The sequence below is a fragment of the Dermochelys coriacea genome, chromosome 15, assembly GCF_009764565.3.
Source record: "Dermochelys coriacea isolate rDerCor1 chromosome 15, rDerCor1.pri.v4, whole genome shotgun sequence".
Taxonomy (NCBI): Eukaryota; Metazoa; Chordata; order Testudines; family Dermochelyidae; genus Dermochelys; species Dermochelys coriacea.
The window spans coordinates 33,024,520-33,049,843 of record NC_050082.1 but is presented as its reverse complement, the minus strand read 5'-3'; the positions used below and the strand labels follow the sequence as shown (position 1 = coordinate 33,049,843).

Below are 25,324 nucleotides of genomic sequence, written 5' to 3'. Positions count from 1 at the left end.
ATTACTGACCTTGGCACAAAAAGTGGGAGTGCACTAATAAATTTGTGATGATACAAAATCAGGAGGTATTGCCAATCAGAGGAGGACTGGAGTATCATACATTTGGCCAACCTTGAAAACTGGGGTAATAGAAACAGGATGAAATTTAATAGTGCAAAATGTAAGGTCATGCACTTAGGGACTAAGAACAAGAATTTTTGCTATAAATTTGGAGCTTACCCATTGGAAGTGAGAGTATGAGGAAAACCTGGGTGTACTGGTCAAACACAGGATGACTATGAGTCACCAATGTGATGCAACCAGGAAAAAGGTTAATGCAATCCTAGGATGCATTAGGCAATGTATTTCCAGCAAAGAGAGTTTTATTACCATTTGTGACTAGAGGGCCAGCACTCTAGTCACTTTTAGTACTAATTAGGTTCTCCCTAGAGGTGCTCTAACTGGACACATGTCTACCTGATTACAAGCCAGATTCGGGCTGGTGTGTCAATTAAGCCCATTAACAGTGACCGTGTATAAAAGGGCACAGGAAGGGGTGTTTGGGGGAAAGGTGGCTAGAACAGTCCTCTGAGCAGAGCCAACTTGTCCTCCCCTTTTGGGGAATGGGTTGGGAACCTGAGAGACAGTGTAACAGTACAGACATTGCTATGCATTGGTGGAGGATTAAAACACTGTACATAAATTAAAGGGGTATTTACAAGCAAGGTCTTAGCACGGTCTGAGTTTGTGGAAGAGCCATGCATGTGGCATGTCACTCTGTCACAACTTAGGGGCTTGTCTGGAAGTTGCCTGTATCCTTGCGAATGGAGAACCTGTCAGAGAGGTTTGGTAGTCTGGATGCTGAAGGGAACACTGCAATGACTGTTGGAGCAGCCAAGAGCTGTAGAAGACCCTGTAGCCTTCCAATAATCCCACCACGTAGAGAAACAGTCTTTGCTTGCCTGGCAGGCAGAGCAGCAAAAGAGCCTGCAGGAATTTATTAAGGAGCAAGCCCAGGTTCAGCAACAACTCCAGCAAAGCTTTGAGAGTCCTGCAGTTGCAAACAGAAAGTGTGCACAGAGGACAGGATTCTGCAGAATGAGACCTATGGATGACCCTGATGTGTTTTTAGTACTTTCAAAAGGGTGGCTGGTTGGGACAGAACAATGTGGGCCCTTGGGCTGGCACCCTATTTAACTGGAGAAGCACATGGAGCATATGTGGCTCTCAGTAATATGCCTGCAAGAGACTATGATGTGATTAAGGCAGCCATTTTGGATGGGGTGGGCCTGTATTTCTATGTATTTTACACAGAAAAATACCACCAGAAATTTAGAACAGGAAGACGGACTGGGGGATTATAGTCCTCTGCATTTGTACAGAAATTAACAGACTGGGCCGCTTGTTGGTTAAGTGCAGAAACCCAGACTCGAGGGAGAGTATAGACTATGACTGTAGGCCAATTTCTCCAAAGTCTCCCTGCCACCAGAACAAATGGATATAAATTAGCCATCAGCAAGCTTAGGCTTGAAATTAGATCAAGATTCTGGAACAGCCTTCCAAAGGGAGTTGTGGAGGCAAAAAATCCTAACTTGTTTCAAGACTGAGCTTAAGTTTTTGGAGAGGATGGTATGAGGAGTTTACCTCCAAAGGCATACATCTTGCCCTTTCCTTCAGTTGTCTGGGGAATCTCATTTTTTTTTTTTTTTAACATGAGAAAAATATATTTTTCACAGGCCTTTTTCTTGAAAATGTTGGAACTGTTCTGGCTGAAGTTTTCCAAAATAAATTTAGGTTGAAGCAAACACTTTGCATTGAAAACTTCAGCCCAAACATAAAATCATAAAATATCAGGATTGGAAGGGACCTCAGGAGGTCATCTAGTCCAACCTCCTGCTAAAAGCAGGACCAATCCCCAATTTAAAGTCTGGCAAAGATCATGTCTCTCTCCCTTTATCCCCACCAAAGATTATCATTGCCCTTTGATCATGGTCCAGTATAGCTAATTTAAGACTGTTTTAACCTAATTTTTAATGTCAATAGACTAGTGAGACAAGGAGGAAAAATCAACAAAAAGGAGCTAGAAAATAACAGAAGTCAGTGAATGTTTCCAGGACAAATGCACTGAAAACATATTTTAGCTATTATTTTTAGTTTAATTTTGGAAAAACTGCTCCGTTTGCAGTGTATTGTCATATTGTAAGGTGGCTTTATACTGTGGGTAAGTGTGTGCCAGGGCTAAACATTAACTACTATTTTTGAGTACTCAAAAATACGCTAGGCACTTTACAGTAAAGGTAGACTGACAGTTCTTGCCTCAAAGGGCTTATAAATCTAATATCAGATAAGGCACATGAATAGGTGCACCAAATAGTGAGGAAGGGCTAGAGGAAGGAAGATTGAAAAGATCACTTTTGCTCTCTAGTCATATCTACAACCTGGTGGTCAATTAAAATAGTTTTTATTCACTTACAATAGGTCATAGTCGTTATGATCAGGTCACTTCTCATGGACATCATGAAAAGTGAGTCTAAGAAAGAATTTTGGTTAGGCGAGTTTAATGGTGGATGGACATCTTGGAAAGAGGCATTTACACACACTTCTACTGAGAGACATACTTCTAAGTGTTGTACTACTAAACCAGTCTTCACATGGGTCAAGTAGAACTTTCACAAGAGGCCTGTGCAAGTTTAGTTTATTTTAAAGTATTTCACCTGCAGGCCCCCAGGATTTTCTTTAGCAGCATAATACTGATCAGCTTCTTTCCCCACAAAACACGACAACTTTCAAAATATACTTGATAAAACTGTATTTCGTTTTGTTTTTTTAACAGACATTTGTACACTTTGTTACAAAACTGCAGAGAACTACGACTTCTTTTAAATCATTTTTTGGTCGGCAAATATTGTAAAATCTTTTTGTGCAATTATCATGTATTTACAGGGCCTCATGTTAGTGATTTTCAATGATTATTCCAATAATGTCACACACTTTCAACATAAGACATGGCTTAAGATAAATATATTAGTAAATAAATATTCTGAGAACATATTTCCATAAATGAAATGTGCTGCTATACATATACAGAATATATACAAGTTGTTTCCTAGCCTTTAAAACAGTAAAAAAAATGGTAATGGAGAAAGAGCCCTTTGACTATATTATTACAAATCTTTACACCAAAGTTTATACAAAACCATTTTTAAGTGCTACAGAATAAATTTTAATCAAACATTTTAAATAGTGCCTCCTGAGCCCAACACAACAGCAACAGTTTATTTAAGCAATAGAAAGGCATTTTTGTTTTAAAATAGTATCTATTGTGGCTAATCAGCCTGTGTGTCATTGCAGACACATTAGTCCCAATGGGCTTTCCGCAGGGAAAATGAGCAAATGCAGAAGATAACAAGATCAGAAATGGGAACTAAAGAGAATGTATTTCTACAAGATGGCTTGCAGGGAGGGAGTAGCATGATTGGCTGGCATTTCTAGGTATTCTGAGTAAGACCATACCATGTAGATGGGAACACAGCCAAAACATTCAGACAGACATTTTACACCCTTTTTACCATACCTCAGCCTATGCTAGTTACAATGAGCCAAGTATCTTGAGTGGCCAAAGTTTTGGTGGTTCTCAGCATGCCCAAGATGTGAAAATACAAGATCATAACCATACCTCCTCTAGTACATTTCTTTGAGGGTGGGGGAAGGTGAGAGTGTATTCAAAGTGGAAAATTTGATAAAATCCTACAGCTTCCCACAAACACACTATGTCCCTGGTACTCAGAGAAAATATTGCTTGGTTTCTGCATCTTTATACATAGGAAATATTTATTGTAATGGTTTTTAATTTTATAGCAAAGCTCCTGTATCTTGTTATAAGATACACCAAGTCTCTGAAAAGCTACACTCATGGTTACACATTTAGAGAGACGCAGGATTCCTTTAAATATATTTATCCTTCCTAGTGGTTTTTTGTTTTTTTTTTTTTTTAAGAAAACTGTAGAGTATTAGAAGTGAAAAGAAATGTAAAAATCCAAATTATTTTTTATTATTTAAGCTCTGTTGGTTTTTTTATTCATTCATCCAGGAAATCCATCAAGACTGATTGGAATCCTTTTTCTGGTTCCCATGAATAGACCAATGCTGTCCCACACAGGGCAATGTTTCAGTAAAAATAAACTTCACACTAATTTTTTATTTTTAATGTAATGAATACATTTCCAATCATATCTTACAAGACCTACATAGTGGGTACAAACTAGTAAGGGTCCCTTTAAGAGAATCCCTGCTGTGTGAGCACACCAGACAGACAGACAGACAAGTGCATACTGTGTTCTCAGTCACACAGCATGACAGCCATGGCCTCTTATCCAGAAGCCACAGTTTCCACAGGAAACGATTGCTATTGGAAGGGATGACGCGCATCATGATAACAAAAATTCCCCACTACAAAAAAAACAGGAACAGATCTATGTGCCCAAACTTAAGGGGTATGCAGTGCTCTCTGTACGCAAAGGCATGAACAGAGGCAAGACTGGATTGGCCAAAGAAACCTGTAAGAGACTGATCTATGGAAGCTACATCAACCATATCTCTTCCAGCAAAGAAAGAGACAATGGCTAAAGCAAGTTTACCCAGTCCTTACTCTGGGCACTAAAACCCCATGCATGTGCATGCATGTAAGGTGTGCTAGTTGATGGAAAGCACTAATTCTATTATTACCCATGTGCAGTCTCCAAGGAAACAAAACAGTAACCCCCATCCAAGTGTTTCCCCAGCTGAACTAAAACAAGCCACAGACATCATACAAGCAATGCATCACTAAATGTGCCAGTTTCTCTTGCTGCAGTTTCTCCTGAATTGCTGCTGTAGGAATGCTGGGGTTCTTTGTGGGAAGCAGTTATCCCCTCAGCCTTTTGATGTGGTAGAAAGTCACTTGTTCCCTATTGCTCCACAGGCCTCAAGACGCAAAAGGTCCTAACTTCTTTTTCAGCAGGTGGTAGTTAAAGCATTCCACATGAGCTCCCATCTACACTCCTTCAGGAAAGTGGATCTTGTCTGAAGACCCCCTAGCAGCCAAGCTGTTAGAGGAGTGTCAGAAGGGGGCAAAAATATTTCCATATCCCAATCTTCCACCCACCCCTCAAAGATTCTAAAACCTGCTTGCCACTGAGATTTGCCACAAGGAGGACAGGGCAGCATCCAAGAATTGATTCATCATTTATATCCACCTGGACTAGTTTTGACTCAAGGTGCTGACTTGTTTTCTAAGGCAGGTATAGCCCTGAGCTCATCAAAGGCCTGCACTTGCTTAGGGAGAGGTTAGTATCTATTAGGGCTGTAAGCGATTAAAAAAATTAATCATGATTAATCGCACTGTTAAACAGTAATAGAATACAATATAATTTAAATATTTTTGGATGTTTTCTACATTTTCAAATATATTGATTTCAATTACAACACAGAATACAAAGTGTACAGTCCTCACTTTATGTTTATTTTTGATTACAAATATTTTCACTGTAAAAAACAATAGTATTTTTAAATTCACCCAATACAAGTACTGTAGTGCAATCTCTATCATGAAAGTTGAACTTACAAATGTAGAATTATGTACAAAAAATCCTGAATTCAAAAATAAAACAATGTAAAACTTTAGAGCCTCCAAGTCTGCACAGTTCTAGTTCTTGTTCATCCAATCACTCAGACAAACAAGTTTGTTTACATTTACAGGAGATAATGCTGCCTGCTTCTGTTCTGTTATCTATATACATTATGATTCATATATCCATGTAATATGTTATAGGTCATTGAGACCTGGTATAAATGACGTGTGCTTGACATGAATACATGTGTTGCAAGCTGGCAACTGAAGCAAGAACTATTAGAACTATTTGTGCAAAAACAATCTTGTTATGTTCCAAGAAAAATATGGAGAATCAGCAGAAAAGGAAACACCACCAGCTGGACTGATACACAATTGCATAAGAATTGGAGGAAATGGCACGCCTTAGATCATGGCTGCCCACCCAGAATTGTCTCTTTGGAATTGTGTGAGTAGAAGGACTTGTAAACAAAGGCAAAGAACTGATGACGCGATGGAATGGACTATAAATGGTTGCCTATGATTTCTGCAAATTGGAGACGTTATTGATCCAGAGCTCTGTGTGGATATAGATGTGGTTTTCACTGGCTCCCCACATCTTATGATCTTATGGTTGGAAGGAAACTTGACTAGCTATAGGGACCATTCTGACCTTTGGACTCTGGTATAGTATGTTTGGGGTGTGAATGTGGAGTGAGTAAGGTTTGTTTTGTAATCAATAAAGAGCATTTAGAGTATTATACACCAACACTGTGTCCGGTTATCTGCCGGCTCCTCATCCCGTAGGGAGACCTCTATTACAGGTCTAACACTTCTTGTTTACAGTGTCACTGGAAAGTGAGAACAGGTGTTCGCATGGCACTGTTGTAGCCAGCATCGCAAGATATTTACATGCCAAATGCACTAAAGATTCATATGTCCCTTCATACTTTAGCCACCATTCCAGGGGGCATGCCGCCATGCTGATGATGGATTCTGCTTGATAACACAAAGCAATGTGGACTGACATGTTCATTTTCATAATCCGAGTCAGATGCCACCAGCAGAAGGTTGATTTTCTTTTTTGGTGGTTTGGGTTCTGTAGTTTCCGCAATGGAGTGTTGCTCTTTTAAGCCTTCTGAAAGCGTGCTCCAGATGCTCATCCCTCTCAGATTTTGGAAGGCACTTCAGATTCTTAAACCTTGGGTCGAGTGCTGTAGCTATCTGTAGAAATCTCACATTGCTACCTTCTTTGCATTTTGTCAAATCTGCAGTGAAAGTGTTCTTAAAATGAACATGTGCTGAGTCATCATCCAAGACTACTAGAACATGAAATATATGGCAGAATATGGGTAAAACAGAGCTGGAGACGTACAATTCTCCCTCAAAAAGTTCGATCACAAATTTAATTAATACTTTTTTTTTTTTTAAATGAGGATCATCGTGAGCATGGAATCATGTCCTCCGGCATCATGGCCGAAGCATGAAGGGGCATACGAATGTTTAGCAGATCTGGCACATAAATACCTTGCAATGCCGGCTACAAAAGTCCCATGCAAACTCCTTTTCTCACTTTCTGGTGACACTGTAAATAAGAAGTGGGCAGCATTATCTCCTGTAAATGTAAACAAACTTGTTTGTCTGAGCAACTGGCTGAACAAGAAGTAGGACAGAGAGGACTTGTAGGCTCTAAAGTTTTGCATTGTTTCGTTTTTGAGTGCAGTTATGTAACAACAACAAAAATCTACATTTGTCAGTTGCACTTTCAAAATAAAGAGATTGCACTACAGTATTTGTATGAGATATTTCTTGTGTTTTTTACAGTGAAAATATTTGTAATAAAAATAAATATAAAGTGAGGACTGTACACTTTGAAATCAATATATTTGAAAATGTAGAAAAACATCCAAAAATATTTAATAAATTTCAATTGGTATTCTATTGTTTAATAGTGTGATTAAAACTGCTATTAATCACCATTAATTTTTTTTGGGTTAATCGCATGAGTTAACTATGATTAATTGATAGCCCTAATATCTTTACATATGGTAAATGTTTAATGTTGTTTAATGCAGAAGTGTTACCTGCCAGTAAGAGCTGGCACAATGATTTTAAAAAAATATATATTTACAGAACACTTTTGGTCACTAGTATAAAAATGGCACTAGAGTTGCTCCACGTGGGCTTTGTTCAGTTACACAAACCCAGGACTGAAGGATGCATCAAGCTGGCAAGGAATGGAGGGGAGGCTCAGTCCAGCTGGGGTGTGGGAGGGGCTTCTCTACATTACCACTTTTGTGTGTTTGTCAAAGCTAAAAAAGTTTGAAAAAGTCCAGCATCATTTGGAGTCTCCATAAAAAGCTCTCCTTGTCTATCTGTGGCAATCTGGCCAGGTCTAGTCGCCCATTTGGCTTCTTTCCAGGGGATGAGATCCAGAGCCTGAAGGGATAAAAGAATTATTAGACATAACGCAGGCACATCCAAGAAAAAGGCCTGGGGAAGGAGAAACCCAAGTGGTGATTCTTCCTCTGCCACTAATTACTTTGTCACCAGTCCAGATTCGCTCACAAACACTTTGAGGCATCGGGGGGGCCTGCATCTCCCTCCTCTTCCATGCACTCTCCTCTGTGGCTATACCAGACTTTCCATCATTCCTTTTCATCCTCCTCAGGGTTACCAGTCTCCTCACCTACCCCATGCATGGCACTTTGGCCTTCTCTGCACTGACCATTTTTCCTGAGTTTCCCATTGCTTCAGCTCCACTGGCTGTGGCAATGGTGGTAGCCCTAGTTTAGATTAGCTACCAGCAGCCACTTGTGTTTTCACCATTGGTGTCTAGAGCTGCTATGAGCATGGCTAGATAGAACATTAGCACTCCCAACAATGAAACTGCAGCAGGGGAGCAATGGAGGACATTTTCTGAGGAGAAGAGGCTAATATAGGCAGTTTTTGTAAAAATGTAGATTATAGGCTGGAACCATGAGCAGTTTCCCTTCTCCAGAGAGTGAGCTGCAACTTCCATGATGTGTGGACCATCTCTGAATACTAGTGCAGCTGACATGGTGCTCTCTTCACCATACTCTGAGACTGAAAGGTGCTGGAGAAAAAACATGTCTGACTCTTACCTGCAGCCTTTATGGTTGCTGCTGCCTCCTGGGAGCTCGGAGTGGGGTTGTGAAAGAACATCCTTGTTTCTTCGTCCCGAGAACAGTTCTGCTGCAGGAAGGACATTGCCCGGTAGCACACCTCCTTCTCCTCCTGTAGCTCTCCTAGACCTTGGTGGTGTAGATGAGCATCCATTTCAGGCATCCCATCCCAGGAACTACAGCCTCCATGGGTCCCTCGACACTCTATCGGCAGGACTAGCTCACAGTCTCTGTCCTCAGGAATGATAGGGATGCGCTGACCTATGTCACGCACCCCCCTATAGCAGCTTGGCAAGGCCTCATCAGGAAGTGTATACTGTACACTCACTGCATAGTCCTCTGCGTAGCAGCCACCACCTCCACTGCTACCGGTGCCACCACAGGCAACCTGCTTCTCTTCATAGAAGCAGCAGGGCAAGCCCTCATATTTCACGCCATCTGTCCTATGCAAGTGGTCTGAATTAACACTATACAAGCCTTGGGAACTACCTGGCTGCTGTTCCAGCCCTGGGCCACACCCTCCCCAAAGTGGGGAGCCCAAGAAGAGTGCACCACAGTCTGTTGTCCCACTGCTGGGCTCCAGGGCAGAGTGCTGGAGCTCAAAGCAGCAAGCACATGCTTGCTCCATCAGAGGTCCTGCTACTTCTGGACCTTTCCAGTTCCTTTTAACATCCAAGGCAGCACTGGGAGTAGCCTCGAGGCCTCCCTCTGAGGTAGTGCCATTTGAATCCCTGTGCTCTAGTGAGGAATTACTGCTGTAGTTCATCTCCATGCTGCAGTTAGAAAGTTGGTCCCCTGAGGAATAAGCTGGCACAGGCCGACAGTCAGCACCCAGTAGAGCATGCCCACGTGCCAGAATCTCGTCCTGATGGGGGCCCTCCAGGAGAACAATTGCCCCTCGGTTGGTGCCACCAGCATCCCCCACTCGACAGGGGCTCTTGCTGCGGTAAATATAAGGGTCATAGTCACTGCTCAGAGAACTACGGAAAGTGGAACAGCTCCCATAGACCCCCTGGTTGCTAACCTCTGTACAGTCAACCATGGAATCACTGGAGGAGCAGTGGCACTGACCAGAACTGCTGCTGCTGCTGTCACTGCCTGGGCAGTCAGCCAGGTAACCACTGCACACTGAGCGGTGACCATGATAGCAGCTGAAACTGGAGGTGCTGCCACTCTCCAAGCGGGAGGAGGGCATTACATGTACCACAGGAGGGAACAGCATGCTGCCACCAGGCTGGAAGGCACGGGAGGGACCCTTTGAGGCAATGCCAGCTGGAGGCTGTCCATCTTGCTCAGGGTAGCTAAGGCCTTGGAAGTAGTAGTGCTGATACATGGTCTCATATTGGGAAAAACAAGCTGCTTTGGAGAAGTTACGTCCATTGAACTTGGGCCTTCTGAAGGTATGAGCTGGAGAATAAGCTCTGTGCTCCAGGCCACAGCGATGTGTGTTCAAGGCATGATCCAAGTGAACAGGCTGGTAACTTTGGATGTAAGTAGGGGACTGTGCTGGGTACAGGCTCTGCTCACCATGCCGGTCCACTGTAAGTACCGTGATGGGATTTCCATGGGGGTCCATGGTAGTCCGGGTGGGATATGCAGTTATCTGGCTGGTCCTGTGCACTCGGCCAGGATAATGAACTGGCAGGATCACCCTCTGCTGCCGGTTGCGCACTGGGTTGGTGGATTCCAAACATACTGGACCTGGGTTTCCCTTCTTTTGTTCTGGATGGGGAGAAAAGCAAACAGTGTGTCCTGGAAATGCAGCCACTCTGCTGAGGGTTTGTTACCTGGCAGACTGCAACAGTGAGTAAAAGTGCCAGCCTGCTCCAGAGAAGTGACAACCAACAAAGCACACTTGCCCAGAAGTTCTTTGAAACACCTGGGTCTATTGGCCAGGGAAGGAAGAGCAGTGACTTCAGCTCCCTCCTCTGCATAAGCAAAGAGGCTGCCTACTCAGCATTCCCAGCCCTCTGGGTTAAGAACACTGATCTCTGCCCAACTTTTTCCATTCTTCTTACAAATTATTTAAATGGAAAATGTTTTAAAGTCAATGAAAGAACCACATTCTATGTTGCTGCACAGAGGAATCTAGGAATTTTACAACTCCCTCCCACATACCAGCTGCTTTTAATTTATTTGCTTTTCTTGATATTTACCCATATAAATACAGTGAACTTGGGTGAATTTTATTTGTGCTTCTTTTCTGCACAGGCTGATAGATGCTGCCCTCTGGTGGATGTGCCCAGGATAAGAGATATGGTAGGAAAGTGTCCTGGCTGTTTTAGGACATGGGGCCACTCTCAAAGAAACTTCTTTAATTGACCTCTATTACCGGCTGGCATCCTTGAAGGAAGTCCCAGGATTGTATTACAATATAGACCAATCACCAAAGGGATTTTCTTAGGAGTGTACAGAAATACACACAATTTCCCCTCCATCCAGAGAGCTGAGAAGTCCAGAAATGGCCCTACCTAGGTGTGTGCATTTGAGGGGCAATACTTACCTATAATGTTATGGCGGCAGTGGGGGCAGGTATGATGCTGCAACAGCCAGGGATCCACACATTTTTTGTGGAATCTGTGAGTGCAGGGAATCACCCGCAACTCCTGTTGGGGAGAAAGAAGAAAATTAATTGATTCTCCCTAAAAGGCATGAATACTCACACTCCACACCTAGTTCTTCTGGCTTAGCTACAAATCAGGTCAATTCCCAGCCTCTTTCTGGAAGAGGGGAGGAAAAGCCACCAACCTGTGTTAACAAATAACTAACTAACAGCATAGTTGCTGGAGAGAGTTTGTGCTGATTCATGTGGTGAGCATCTCCATGCTCAGCAACCCTGTTAAGCTCCTTTCCCTGTTGCATCCTGTCCTCCTCTCAAGCTACTCTTCCCTCTAAAACCTTTAACCTATCTCCAGCAGCACCCAACAGTTCTAGCTAGTTTTGTGCTTTTTCTGGCAGTGTTCCCTATGGCCACATTCAGTGCATTCTTAACAGTTGTGCACGTGCAGTGTTGAATTACTGTAGCAGTTATTTTATTTTTTGATGTCTGACAAAGGGTGTATTTTTTATTTGAGAGGAGGAAATTTTTAAAAAGGTAGTGTCTCCTTTTTATTTATCCATTGTCTTCAAACTTCACGCTGAGATTTTAGATTGCCCCTTCCCTTTGGGCCATGCTCTTTGATTCATTCCCTTCCTTAGTTCCCGAGTGTTGTCATAGGGGAGATGGTAGCCAGGCACTTTTCACTATGGCACTAACACAGATGGAGGCTGAGACGTTAGAAGTCATTTTCTGCAACTTTGAGCTTCTTCCAAGGTATTTCCTGTGTAAGGAGGTGAGACGATGATTCAGTGAACCTACCTCATGTAAAATGGTAAAGGCCTAAGTGACCTTAATGGATCATACATACACATGTATCACATATTAGCTAGTAATATATATAAGCAAATGCATGATCAATATAAATGTAGGCCTAGTTTAGTTTGGTTCATCAGATCTTTGAATAATCCTTTTTTGGGAAGAAATGCAAAACAAGGTTTTTGGCTTACTAAATATCCTGTTATTTCACTCCTTAGAATGCCTCTGATTTGGGTATGAGGTTCCAAGGATGAAGAAAGAATGAATGAGAGACTATGATGACCCAGCCAAATATAATCAGGGTAAACACAGGAAGTCCCCAAAGTCTCTGCCAAACATTGATAGTTTTGTTACTGCTAATAAATAGATACATTATATAATTTAGGGTGTAAGTCAGAATCTTGTATTTGGTCATAAAACATCAGATCAGAGAAGAGGGCCGTTTGATACAAGGTCTCATCTTGGGTATAAAAGAAGGTTCTCAGACGCAAGTCTTGGCCTTTGTTTGCGTACAGCCATGTACTCAGTCAGTTCATTGGCTGGCCATTGTCAACGGATTACTGGGGTGTGGCACTCGATACCTATTCTGAAATAACCCTGTTCCTTGGATGGGAACTCTGGAATTAGCAGTGGTTTTCCGCTTTGCTAGATTTATAAAGTTACCTATGGATTTGAAAACATCCTTACATCCTGATCTTATTTCATATCTTGCTCTTTAAAAGCAGCCCACGCATCAAGAGTGCAACACTTTACTGCTCTCTGGCAATGACTTTGCCTTTGACAGCACATTCTGAAGCAGCACTACAAGATCATACAAACTGCTTTGCTGAGGCTGCTTGTACATTGGGCTTACCTTCAGCCGAACAAAAACTGAAGATATGTACCAGCCAGCTCCTCAACAACAACTGAAGATATGTACCAGCCAGCTCCTCAACAACTTTCCCAAAGAGCCATCAGTAAGCTTGGAAGATACCACACTCCAAGCTGCCAAACAGTTTACTTATCTTGGCAGCATGTTAAACAATCAAGTGCAAATCAATCACAGAGTGGATGTGTGAATTAAGAAAGCCAGTGCAGCATATGGTTGCTTTCATCACTGAATCTGGAAGCAACATGAAATCTATTTAGGTGCAAATCTAAATCTATAATGCCGTTGTCCTCATGATATTGCTCTACAGGTGTGAAACATGGACCTGTTATCAATGGCACATTAAAAAGCTTGGAAGTTTCCACTTGTGACACCGACAATGACTGCTGGGCACCAAATGGCAGGACCAGGTGTCCCACACAGTCGTCTTAGTGCAAGCTGGTTCGGCTGATATTGAGGATCATTTGATTTTGATTCGTTAGCAGCTGAGATGGACTGGTTATGTAATTTGTATGCCTGAGACCCATTTATCAAAACAAATTCTACATATGAATTAAGATCTAGCAACTACAGACACGGAGTGCAGATGAAACACTTCTTAAGATACTCAAACAAAATCTGCACCCAAGAAATATTTCTGACGCTATCTTTGAGCATTACATGGTGCCAGGCTGTCAGAGTAGCTGTCCATGACTTTGATAAGAACTGCATTGCACAGCTGGGAGCACAGTGTCATGTTCGGAAACATGAAGCTCAATCAACACAAACTGACAAATGACTCTGGTCAGTGCAGTCAATGTTGTTCTTCCTGAATCAGTCTACGGAGACATAAGATGATCCACTCATACAAAGTGTAATTGCTGACGTAGTCCTTGAAATCAAGGATCCAGAACTTATTTATTGTCGAGGTCCAAATTTCTTGGTCAAGGTATAGTCATAGTTCAGACACCAGAGAAGAAAATAAAAAATAACAATAATGATAAGTAAAGAAAGATTTCGGGGTCTACTCAAAAGCATGTGGCAGTCTGCATTTGGCCCATGGTGCACCTATTAACTACCCCTGGTCTATCAGATCCAGTTTTGGAGCCCTCTCTACACTTTCAGCTGGATGCAATCAACACTGCCACACCTCCTACCCCCTGATTCCCCACTCTTGGCTCATGTGCCGCCAAATACCCATCTGGTGACAACTGTGCCAAAACTAATCCAGCATCATCAACCAACGAGATTAGAGAAACTGCTTTCTTTTACCTCCCCATCAATGTATTTTTCCAGGCAGATGGCACAGTCAGATGTTGAACTGCTGCTTAGTGTGTCCAGAGCTCCACAGCTTCCTTCACGGTGACCCTTACTTTTGGACTTGAACTTCCTGGTTTCCATCTTTTCCAGTGCCTGCACTGCAAGCCTGTTCATGGAATTCTACAATATAAAACACAATGGTGCTGCTTGAGGGATTGAGGCAATTGGAATAGCAGAAAAATAATGCTGTTCCTAACCATTAACATCTGTAACGATATCCCTCAGGCCGAGATGGGTGTCAAGTCTCATAAGCAAAGCAGATCCTGATTAGGCTTCTCTCTATGTGGGAGACACCCTGGAAATGAAATGCACTACAGGGAGGAGTGTGGGTAATCAACTTAGCACTGAGCTAAACATTCTCTGTACAAACAGAACACAGTCCTAACCAGTTAAAACACAAAAACAAAAAACCAACCAAACACCCATGCGTGTGCGAGCACGCACCACACACAGCACTTGAAGAGAAGTAGTTTTCCAAACCTGAAAAAAAATGAGTAAAACTGATTGAGAGAAAAAATTTAAACAGAAAAATGTGAGTGATAATTGGAATTGTTTAAGAATATTTTATTTTGCTAGATCCCCAAAACACCTACAGTTCTACAATCACAAAAGAAGACTTCCTCAATTAAAAAGCCATTCTGACTAAAAAGAGGAATGAAAGCACCACTACAAAACAGAAAAATATATTTAGCAAATGAGGAAATTGATAGCAATAACTATAAAATAGAAATTGATAAAGGAAGTCAAAAGTGCCAAGGAAAAGTCTTTCGATAGATTGACAGAGTGAGACAGGAACCCAGAAATCACCTACTACAAGGCAGGTCCCACAAGGAAAACAACAGAACACCATTGGCCATCACGTGTAGCCCCCAGCTAAAACCTCTCCTGCACGTCAGCGATCTACAACCTATCCTGGAAAACGATCCCTCACTCTCACAGACTTTGGGAGACAGGCCAGTCCTCACTTACAGACAGCCCCCCCATCCTGAAGCAAATACTCACCAGCAATTACACACCACATCACAGAAACAATAAAAGGAATAATGAAAGGGGAAAAAAATCCCAGTAATAAGCCTGTTACTAGAAATGGTAAAACTGTCAATCAGAAGAGGCAAGTATTCAAGACATACTTTTGTTCTCTATTTGGAGAAAAAGACCAATGAGAAAATACTTTCTAGTTTGACAGTTACTAGGTAAGATGTTATACAGCATCTATTAAAAGGACAGACAGACTCAGGCCATTTAAACCCAGCGGTCTCAATTCTTTGTAAGCTGGGCTCAATTCAAAGTTAAGGCTGCATGTCTGTCACGAAGGTCACAGATTCCATGAGTTTCTGTGACCGCTGCAGCGGCCAGTGCGGCTGGCTCCAGAGGTGGGGCAGTCTCAGGCTACCACCCCCTCACACTCCCAGCAGCGGTAGTTTGGGTGTGGGAGGGGACACAGGACTGGGGTGCATGGCGGCACTTACCTCAGGAGGGCTTTCCGGAAGTGACTGATACGTGTCTGCAGCTCCTAGGTGGAGCAGTTCTGCATGATGCTCCTGCCTGTAGACACCCAACCTCTGCAACTCCCACTGGCTGCAGTTCCTGGCCAATGGGAGCTGTGGAGCCATCACTTATGGCAGGGGCAGCACACGGAGCTCCCTTAGCCTTCACTCCCTCTAGGAGCAGCAGGGACATGCCGGCCACTTCCACGGAGCCTTGAGGAGCCGGGTAGGGAGCCTACCAGCCCTGCCAACCCTCCTACCCCACCACCACTGGGGGTTCCAGGCCACACACCCCACCCCAAAGCACCTGTGGGCTCCCAGTCCAAGTTTTAGTTAGGGGTATATAGTACAAGTCATGGACAGGTTATGGGCTGTGAATTTTTGTTTACTGCCCATGACCTGTCCATGACTTTTACTAAAAATTATCTGTGACTAAAGCATAGCCTTATTCAAAGTACATGTGCTGTAATTCAGACATCTAGGAAGAAATAATGTAAGTTACACACACAGGATGGAAGAATGTATTTTGGAAAGCACGGGCTCTGAGAAGAACTTAGGGGTCAAATGGACAACCCATTGAACTGCATTCGTGTATTCGTGTGAATGATGACCAGGAAGGTGGTACCACCTGAGTATATGGAACTGGTGAAACCATTATTGAAAACTGCGCCCGGATCAGGATCCATCTTTCAAAAAAGGATGTTGAAAAACTGGAAAGCGGTCAGAAAAGAGTTTCAAGAATGATCTGAGGTCTGGAAAATCTGCCTTACACAGTGAGAAGCTAAGAAGATCAGTCTGTTTGGTTGACCCAAGAGAAGATAAGAGGTGACATGATTGCAATTTATAAGCACTTACATGGGGAGAAAATTTTAGATAGTACAGGGCTTTTTAATCTCACATACAAAGGCATAACAGGATCCAATGGCTGGAAGCTGAAGCTAGAAAACAAATGTACACCTTATTTCCAGTCTGAATTTAACTGTGAGGGTAATTGCCATTAGAACAACTTAAGGGATGTGGTAGATTCTCCATCATATGAAATATTTAAATCAAGATTGAATGTCTTTCTAAAAGACCTGCTTTAGCTCAGCCAGATGATACGGCCTTGACACAGGAATTAATGGGTAAAATTCAATGGCCTGTGTTGTGCAGGAAGTTGTACTAGATGATCATATGGTTCCTTATGGCTTTTAAATCTCTGAATCTATGACCCAATATGGGATATACTCTTTTATAGGAACAACAAGGAGTCCGATGGCACATTAAAGACTAATAGATTTATTTCAGCATAAGCTTTTACGGGTAAAAACTTCACTTCTTCAGATGCTCATTCACCTGAATGTCTACTAATGTTACATGTGCCAGCAATGCCTCTCTGCCACGTACATTGGCCAAACTGCTACCCAAGATCCATAAACCTGGAAACCCCGGATGCCCCATCATCTCAGGCATCGGCACTCCTACAGCAGGATTATCTGGCTATTTGGAGTCTCTCCTCAGACCCTACGCTACCAGCACTCCTAGCTATCTTCAAGACACCACAGACTTTCTGAGGAAACTACAATGCATTGGTGATCTTCCTGAAAACACCATCCTGGCCACCAGGGATGCAGAAGCACTTTATACCAATATTCCACATGAGGATGGACTACAAGCTGTCAAGAACAGTATCCCTGATGAGGCCACGGCACACCTGGTGGCTGACCTTTGTGACTTTCTCCTCACCCACAACCATTTCAGATTTGGGGACAACTTATACCTTCAACTCACTGGCACTGCTATGGGTACCCGCATGGCCCCAAAGTTTGCCAACATCTTTATGGCTGACTTACAGCAACGCTTCCTCAGCTCTCGTCCCCTAGCGCCCCTCCTCTACTTGCGCTACATTGATGACATCTTCATCATATGGACCACGGGAAGGAGGCCCTTAAAGAATTCCACCTGGATTTCAACAATTTCCACCCCACCATCAACCTCAGCCTGGATCAGTCCACACAAGAGATCCACTTCCTGGACACTACAGTGCAAATACGTGATGGTCACAAACACCACCCTATATCGGAAACCTACTGACTGCTATACTTACCTACATGCCTCCAGCTTCCATCCAGGACACATCACACGATCCATTGTCTACAGCCAAGCCCTAAGATACAACTGAATTTGCTCCAATCCCTCAGACAGAGACAAACACCTACAAGATCTTTATAAAGCATTCTTAAAACTACAATACCCACCTGGGGAAGTGAGGAAACAGATTGACAGAGCGAGACAGGTACCCAGAAATCACCTACTACAGGACAGGCCCCACAAGGAAAATAACAGAACACCACTAGCCATCACATATAGCCCCCAGCTAAAACTCTCCTGCACATGTCAACGATCTACAACCTATCCTGGAAAACGATCCCTCACCCTCACAGACTTTGGGAGACAGGCCAGTCCTCACTTACAGACAGTCCCCCAACCTGAAGCAAATACTCACCAGCAACCACACACCACATCACAGAAACACTAACCCAGGAACCAATCCCTGTAGCAAACCTCATTGCCTACTCTGTTCCCATATCTACTCTAGTGACACCATCAGAGGACCCAACCACATCAGCCACACCATCAGAGGCTCATTCACCTGCATGTCTTCTAATGTGATATATGCCATCATGTGCCAGCAATGCCCCTCTGCCATGTACATTGGCCAAACCGGACAGTCCCTATGTAAAAGAATAAATGGACACAAATCTGACATCAGGAATGGTAACACACAAAAACCAGTGGGAGAACACTTCACTCTTCCTGAACATTCCATAACAGATTTGAAAGTAGCTGTACTTAACAAAAAAAACTTCAGAAACAGACTTCAAAGAGAAACAGCAGAACTAAAATTCATTTGCAAATTTAACACCATTAATTTGGGCTTGAATAGGGACTGGGAGTGGCTAGCTTATACAGAAGCAGCTTTGCCTCTTCTGGAATTGACACCTTCTCATCTACTGTTGGGAGTGGACTACATCCACCCTGATCGAATTAGCCCTATCAGCACTGGTTCTCCACTTGTGAAGTAACTCCCTTCTCTTCATGTGTCAGTATATTTATGTCTGCATCTGTAACTTTCACTCCATGCATCTGAAGAAGTGAGGTGTTTACCCATGAAAGCTTATGCTCAAAATAAATCTATTAGTCTTTAAGGTACCACTGGATTCCTTGTTGTTTTTGTGTATACAGACTAACACAGCTACCCCCCGATACTTGACTACTCTTTTATAGGTCAGTGCAGACCTAAGTTCCCTTTAAGCTGTGCAGCAGGCTATCAAGGGCCACACAGGCGGGGGGACTGGCACCTCTCCTCCAGCTCTGGAGCACCTGTGGTGAGAAAGGGCTGTGGGGGGGCCCCTCTCTCCAGGTTGCAGCACCAGGGCAGCCTACACCCCAAACCCCTCCTGGCCACTATGGATGTAGAAGCCCTCTACACCAACATTCCACACAAAGACAGACTACAAGCTATCAGGAACAGTATCCCCGATAATGTCACGGCAAACCTGGTGGCTGACCTTTGTGACTTTGTCCTTACCCACAACAATTATTTCACATTTGGGGACAATATATACCTTCAAGTCAGCGGCACTGCTATGGGGTACCCACATGGCCCCACAGTGTGCCAACATTTTTATGGCTGACTTAGAACAACGCTTCTTTAGCTCTCGTCCCCTAACGCCCCTACTCTACTTGCGCTACACTGATGATATCTTCATCGTCTGGACCCATGGAAAAGAAGCCCTTGAGGAATTCCACCATGATTTCAACAATTTCCATCCCACCATCAACCTCAGCCTAGACCAATCCACACAAGCAGTCCATTTCCTGGACACTACTGCACTAATAAGCGATGGTCATATAAAAATCACCAGAAACCTATACCAGAAACCTACTGACCGCTATTCTTACTTACATGCCTCCAGCTTCCATCAAGGACACACCACACGATCCATTGTCTACAGCCAAGCCCTAAGATTCAACCGCATTTGCTCCAATACCTCAGATAGAGACAAACACCTACAAGATCTCTATCAAACATTCTTAAAACTACAATACCCATCTGGGGAAGTGTCAGAGCCAGAAGAGTACTCAGAAGTCACCAACTATAGGATAGGCCCAACAAAGAAAATAACAGAACGCCACTAGTTGTCACCTTCAGTCCCCAACTAAAATCTCTCCAGTGCATCATCAAAGATCTACAACCTATCCTTAAAAATGATCCCTCACTCTCTCAGATCTTGGGAGACAGACCAGTCCTTGCCTACAGACAGCCCCCCAACTGGAAGCAAATACTTTCCAGCAACCACACACCACACAACAGAAACACTAACCCAGGAACCTATCCTTGCAACAAAGCCCGATGCCAACTCTGTCCACATATTTATTCAACTGACACCATCATAGGACGTAACCACATTAGCCACACCATCAGTGGCTCGTTCACCTGCACACCTACCAATGTGATATATGCCATGTGCCAGCAATGCCCCTCTGCCATGTACATTGGCCAAACAGGACAGTCTCTAGGCAAAAGAATAAATGGACACAAATCTGACATCAGGAATCATAACATTCAAAAACCAATAGGAGAATACTTCAGCCTCTCTGGCCACTCAGTAACAGATTTAAAAGTGGCAATTTTGCAACAGAAAAGCTTAAAAAACAGATTCCAACAAGTAACTGCTCAGCTTGAATTAATATGCAAACTAGATACCATTAACTTGGGTTTGAAGAGAGACTGGGAGTGTCTGGGTCAATGCACATATTGAATCTATTTCCCCATGTTAAGTATCCTCACACCTTCTTGTCAACTGTCCCAATGGGCCATCTTGATTATCACTAAAGTTTTTTTCTCCTGATAATAGCTCATCTTAATTAATTAGCCTCTTACACTCCACCTTTTCATGTTCTCTGTATGTACGTGTATCTATTTATCTATCTTTCTTACTATATGTTCCATTGTATGCATCTGATGAAGTGGGCTGTAGCCCACGAAAGCTTATGCTCAAATAAATTTGTTAGTCTCTAAGGTGCCACATGTACTCCTTTTCTTTTTGCAGATACAGACTAACACGGCTGCTATTCTGAAACCTATCCTTTGTTAGAATTCATCAACACCACTCTGATCAGTTTCTCTCCCTCCTCCACGTGGGAATAACTACACAGTTTCTGTAGCACTCCCAGCCCAAGGATCAACTTATCAAGCACAGCAAAATATAGCAGGTCTCTTAGTAAAGTTCCACATCTTTTCAAAGTGCTGTGCATCTTTGGATAATACCCTTTTCACAAAGATTGTTTTTCCAGACACTGAACCCTTCTCTCTCGTCAACAGCACTGACCCAACTTTCTAGAAGAGGCAGAGGCAGCAGTCAGAGTGCAAGGAAAGTATCATTATTGATCCTGAGCTCAGGCAGCTCTTACCTGACTTCGTCGCTGCTTCAGTTTGATCTTGACAAGAAGAATGAGGCAAACGAGAGAGACCACCACAAAAAAGGCGAGGAAAATCCCCATGTCAAAGTACTCTGTGGGTTGCTTAGAAGTGAAGAAGACAAAAGAAGTTTAACTTACCTCCCCAGGCAGATCACATTCAAATCCATTGCTAGGCCCTTCAAATCCATTTCCCCCTTCTCTAATTTCTTGATAATTATGACTTCCATGAATGCACTGTGGGCATGAACTACATTGTTGGAAAAAGCCACTGCATATGTTAGCCTCTCTCTTGACCCATTGCTCATGAGCCCTGATGCATGAGTCAGAATCTTAAGTCAATACCTTTGAGTGGGGTCATCTAATGTTATTTTATAAGATGCCATACACTTTATAGTGAAGAGTCAGGGGCATACTCTCCGTGCAGGGATATAGTGAACAATCAGAAAAAAAAAATGGGAGGAAGTCGCATTTATCACAGGAACATAAGCGTGTGATGGGCCACAGTTATGACCAGCCTTAGAATATAAAGGTTTACAGCAGCTCTGAACTCAATGCTGGTTCTACAAACAACAGGTTTCACCAGAGTGAATCACAGTTACCAACAGCTCCAGTGGGTTTTTGGTATAATTCAATTTCTGAAGCAAGTAAAATCAACATGTCTGAGTCCACAGCGAAGTACCGATTGCTCAAATGAGTCATGCTTCCTAACACAGCTGGTGCTTTAGGAATACAGTAAAAATGAACTAGAAACTTGGTCTACATGGATTTTTATAAAAACAAGGAGTCCAGTGGCACCTTAAAGACTAACAGATTTATTTGGGCATAAGCTTTCATGGGTAAAAACCCACTTCTTCAGATGCATCAGGCTGTCAGATGCATTTCGTTTGTTACCCATGAAAGCTTATGCCCAAATAAATCTGTTAATTGTTAAGATGCCACCAGACTCCTTGTTGTTTTTGTGGATACAGACTAACACACTACCCCTCTGATACTTGGCACTGATTTTTATGTTCGCTTTTCTCATATAAACTACATGTAGGAAGTGTTCAAGATGTCTTGGGAATATCTATTCTAGATTGGAAAGTGAATAAAGTCTCAGATTTCTTTGTTAATCCATGTGTGAAAAATATAATCAAGAAATCTTCACTAACATCAGACTACTTTCCTGGGAATTCATCCCTGTAGAATACAATAATTAGCTTTTTTTTTTTTTAAATTTAAATGGTTTTGTTTTCTTTATTAATGGACAATTATAATACAAATCCCCCCCATCCCTGTGTAATAAATACAGGGCCCAGACTGTGAACCTCCTCCTTAACACTGGTGAGATGTTACTCACTTGAGAAATCCCATGGAAGTCAGTGATACTCTTTGAGTGAGTAACTAACTGTTCTCCAGTCAGCACTCATGAAAAGCATCGCACTACATGTTATCAATCAATAACAGGTGCTACATGAAGCAACAGCAACGCAATCCCCTCTGCACACTAAGTCTCACCCGTGGGGGCCGGTGCTGAATCCTTGCTCGTGCCACTTTCTGCTTGTTAACTATGTTCATCAGTTTGACAGCATCAGCCCCCTTCACATACACCACTGGCCTCTTCAAAGGGTCTTCTGAGCCCTTGTTTAGCTAGAAGAGAACACAGTAAAATTCCATTAAATAGATTTATTTCAGACCAGCAATTATCTTTTCAAGAGAAGGAGAAGAGACCATGGTGAATGAAGATAGCACTTGATACACTACCACCACTTGTCCTTTTATATGCATCCTTTCATCTGAGAATTTCAAAACACTTTACAAACTTAAAATTAAGTTAAAAAGTTGAGTTAAAATTAGGGCTGCCGATTAATTGTAGTTAACTCATGCAATTATCTCAAAAAAAATTAATCACCATTTAAAAAATTTATCATGATTAATCACAGTTTTAATTGTGCTGTTAAACAATAGAATACTAATTAAAATTTGTTAAATATTTTTGGATGTTTTTCTACATTTTCAAATATAATGATTTCAATTACAACACAATACAAAGTCTACAGTGCTCACTTTATATTATTTATTACAAATATTTGCACTGTAAAAATGATAACATAGTATTTTTCAATTTTCCTCATACAAGTACTGTAGTGAAATCTCTATTGTGAAAGTGCAACTTACAAATGTAGATTTTTTTTGTTACATAATTGCACTCAAAAACAAAACAATGTAAAACTTTAGAGCCTACAAGTCTACGCAGTCCTACTTCTCGTTTAGCCAATTGTTAAGACAAACAAGTTTGTTTACATTGACAGGAGATACTACTGCTTGCTTCTTATTTACAATGTCACCTGAAAGTGAGAACAGGCATTCACATGGCACTGTTGCAGCTGCACTGCAAGATATTTACATGCCAGATGTGATAAAGATTCATACGTCTCTTCATGCTTCATCCACCATTCCAGGGGACAAGCATCCATGCTGATGACTGGTTCTGCTCGATAACGATCCAAAGCAGTGCAGACTGATGCATGTTCATTATCATCATCTGAGTCAGATGCCACCAGCAAAAGGTTGATTTTCTTTTTTAGTGGGTCTTGTTCTATAGTTTCCGCCACAGAGTGTTGCTCTTTTAAGCCTACTGAAACATGCTCCACACCTAATCCCTCTCAGATTTTGGAAGGCACTTAAACCTTGTGTTGAGTGCTGTTACTATCTTTAGAAATCTCACATTGGTATCTCTGCGTTTTGTCAAATCTACAATGAAAGTGTTCTTGAAACGAACAACATGTGATGGGTCATCATCTGAGACTGCTATAACATAAAATATATGGTAGAATGCGGATAAAACAGAGCAGGAAACATACAATTCTCCCCTAAGAGTTCAGTCACAAATTTAATTAATGCATTTTTTTTAAACAAACATCATAGTGGTGAAGCATGAAGGGGCATACGAATGTTTAGCCTATCTGACACGTAAATACCTTTCAATGCCGACTACAAAAGTGCCATGCGAACGCCTGTTCTTTCAGGTGACACTGTAAATAAGAAGTGGGCAGCATTATCTCCTGTAAATGTAAACAAGCTTGTTTGTCTGAGCGATTGGCTGAACAAGAAGTAGGACTGAGTGGACTTGCACGCTCTAAAGTTTTACATTGTTTTGTTTTTGAATAGTTTCTTTATATACAAAATTCTACATTTGTAAGTTCAATTTTCATGCTAAAGAGATTGCACTACAGTACTTCTAATGGGGGAACTAAAAAATACTATTTCTTTTGTTTATTACAGTGCAAATATTTGTGATCAACAATACATATATACTGTACACAAATTGAAATTGTAGAAAACATCCAAAAATATTTAAATAAATGATATTCTATTATTGTTTAACAGTGTGATTAATAGTGCTATTAATTATTTTAATCGTGCAGTTAATATTTCTTTTTTAATCACTTGACAGCCCTAGTTAAAACTGAATTAATTTTTCAGTTAAAAAATCACAAAGTGAGGAAAAGTAAAAGTTAATCTCTTTAACAGCAATTTTTACTCAGCTGCAATACGTATGTTTTAATTGTGCAAATTTTAGCATAGTAATACATTAAACTTCATGCTTAAGAACAAGAATAGAAATACTTTGTATATTCCAAAAATATTAACTTGGCTGCAGTGTACATTTTCAAACCTTTTGTGGTTTTTAAACTATATAGTTTTAATGTTATACTATCAATTTTTGTATTTACGTTTCCTAGGCTTTCTACAACAATTGAGGACTTTTGAGCTTGTAGAACAGGGATGGGCAAACAACAGCCCGTGGGATTGCCATTGGCTGGGAACGGAGAACCACAGCCAATGGGAGCTTCGGGGGAAGTTGCCGCAGGCAAGGGTAGCTCGTGGAGCCCTCTGCTTGCCTCCTCCTACCAAGGGACACATGGGCTTGGTGCCAGCCGCTTCCGGGAGCAGTGCGGGGCCAGGGCAGACAGGGAGTGTGCCTTAGCCCCACGGTGTGTTGCTGCCACTCTAGAGCCACTCCAGGTAAGTGGCACCGGGCTGGAGCCCACACCCCGAACCTCTCCTGCACCCCAACCCCCTGCCCTGACTCCCTCCCACACTCCCCACCCCCTCCCTGCACCCCAACCCCTTGCCCTGAGCCCCCTCCTGCAC

The 25,324-nt window shown here is 42.3% G+C and overlaps 1 protein-coding gene across 2 annotated transcripts in view; it reads right to left on the bottom strand.

Annotated features, from left to right (window-relative positions):
• Positions 1-6,996: 6,996 nt before the first annotated feature.
• ZNRF3 (zinc and ring finger 3) overlaps positions 6,997-25,324 on the bottom strand; it is a 202,514-nt gene continuing 184,186 nt past the window's right edge. The window contains exons 4-9 of one of the 2 annotated variants that reach the window (XM_038373039.2): positions 22,685-22,816; positions 21,179-21,289; positions 14,187-14,354; positions 11,216-11,318; positions 8,692-10,434; positions 6,997-8,005 (exon numbers count right to left, since the gene is read on the bottom strand). In XM_038373039.2, coding sequence (XP_038228967.1) covers positions 7,962-8,005; positions 8,692-10,434; positions 11,216-11,318; positions 14,187-14,354; positions 21,179-21,289; positions 22,685-22,816 — 2,301 coding nt within the window. In that variant the 3' untranslated portion in view covers positions 6,997-7,961. The remainder of the gene's footprint in view (positions 8,006-8,691; positions 10,435-11,215; positions 11,319-14,186; positions 14,355-21,178; positions 21,290-22,684; positions 22,817-25,324) is intronic. The other variant, XM_038373040.2, reaches the window with a different exon arrangement.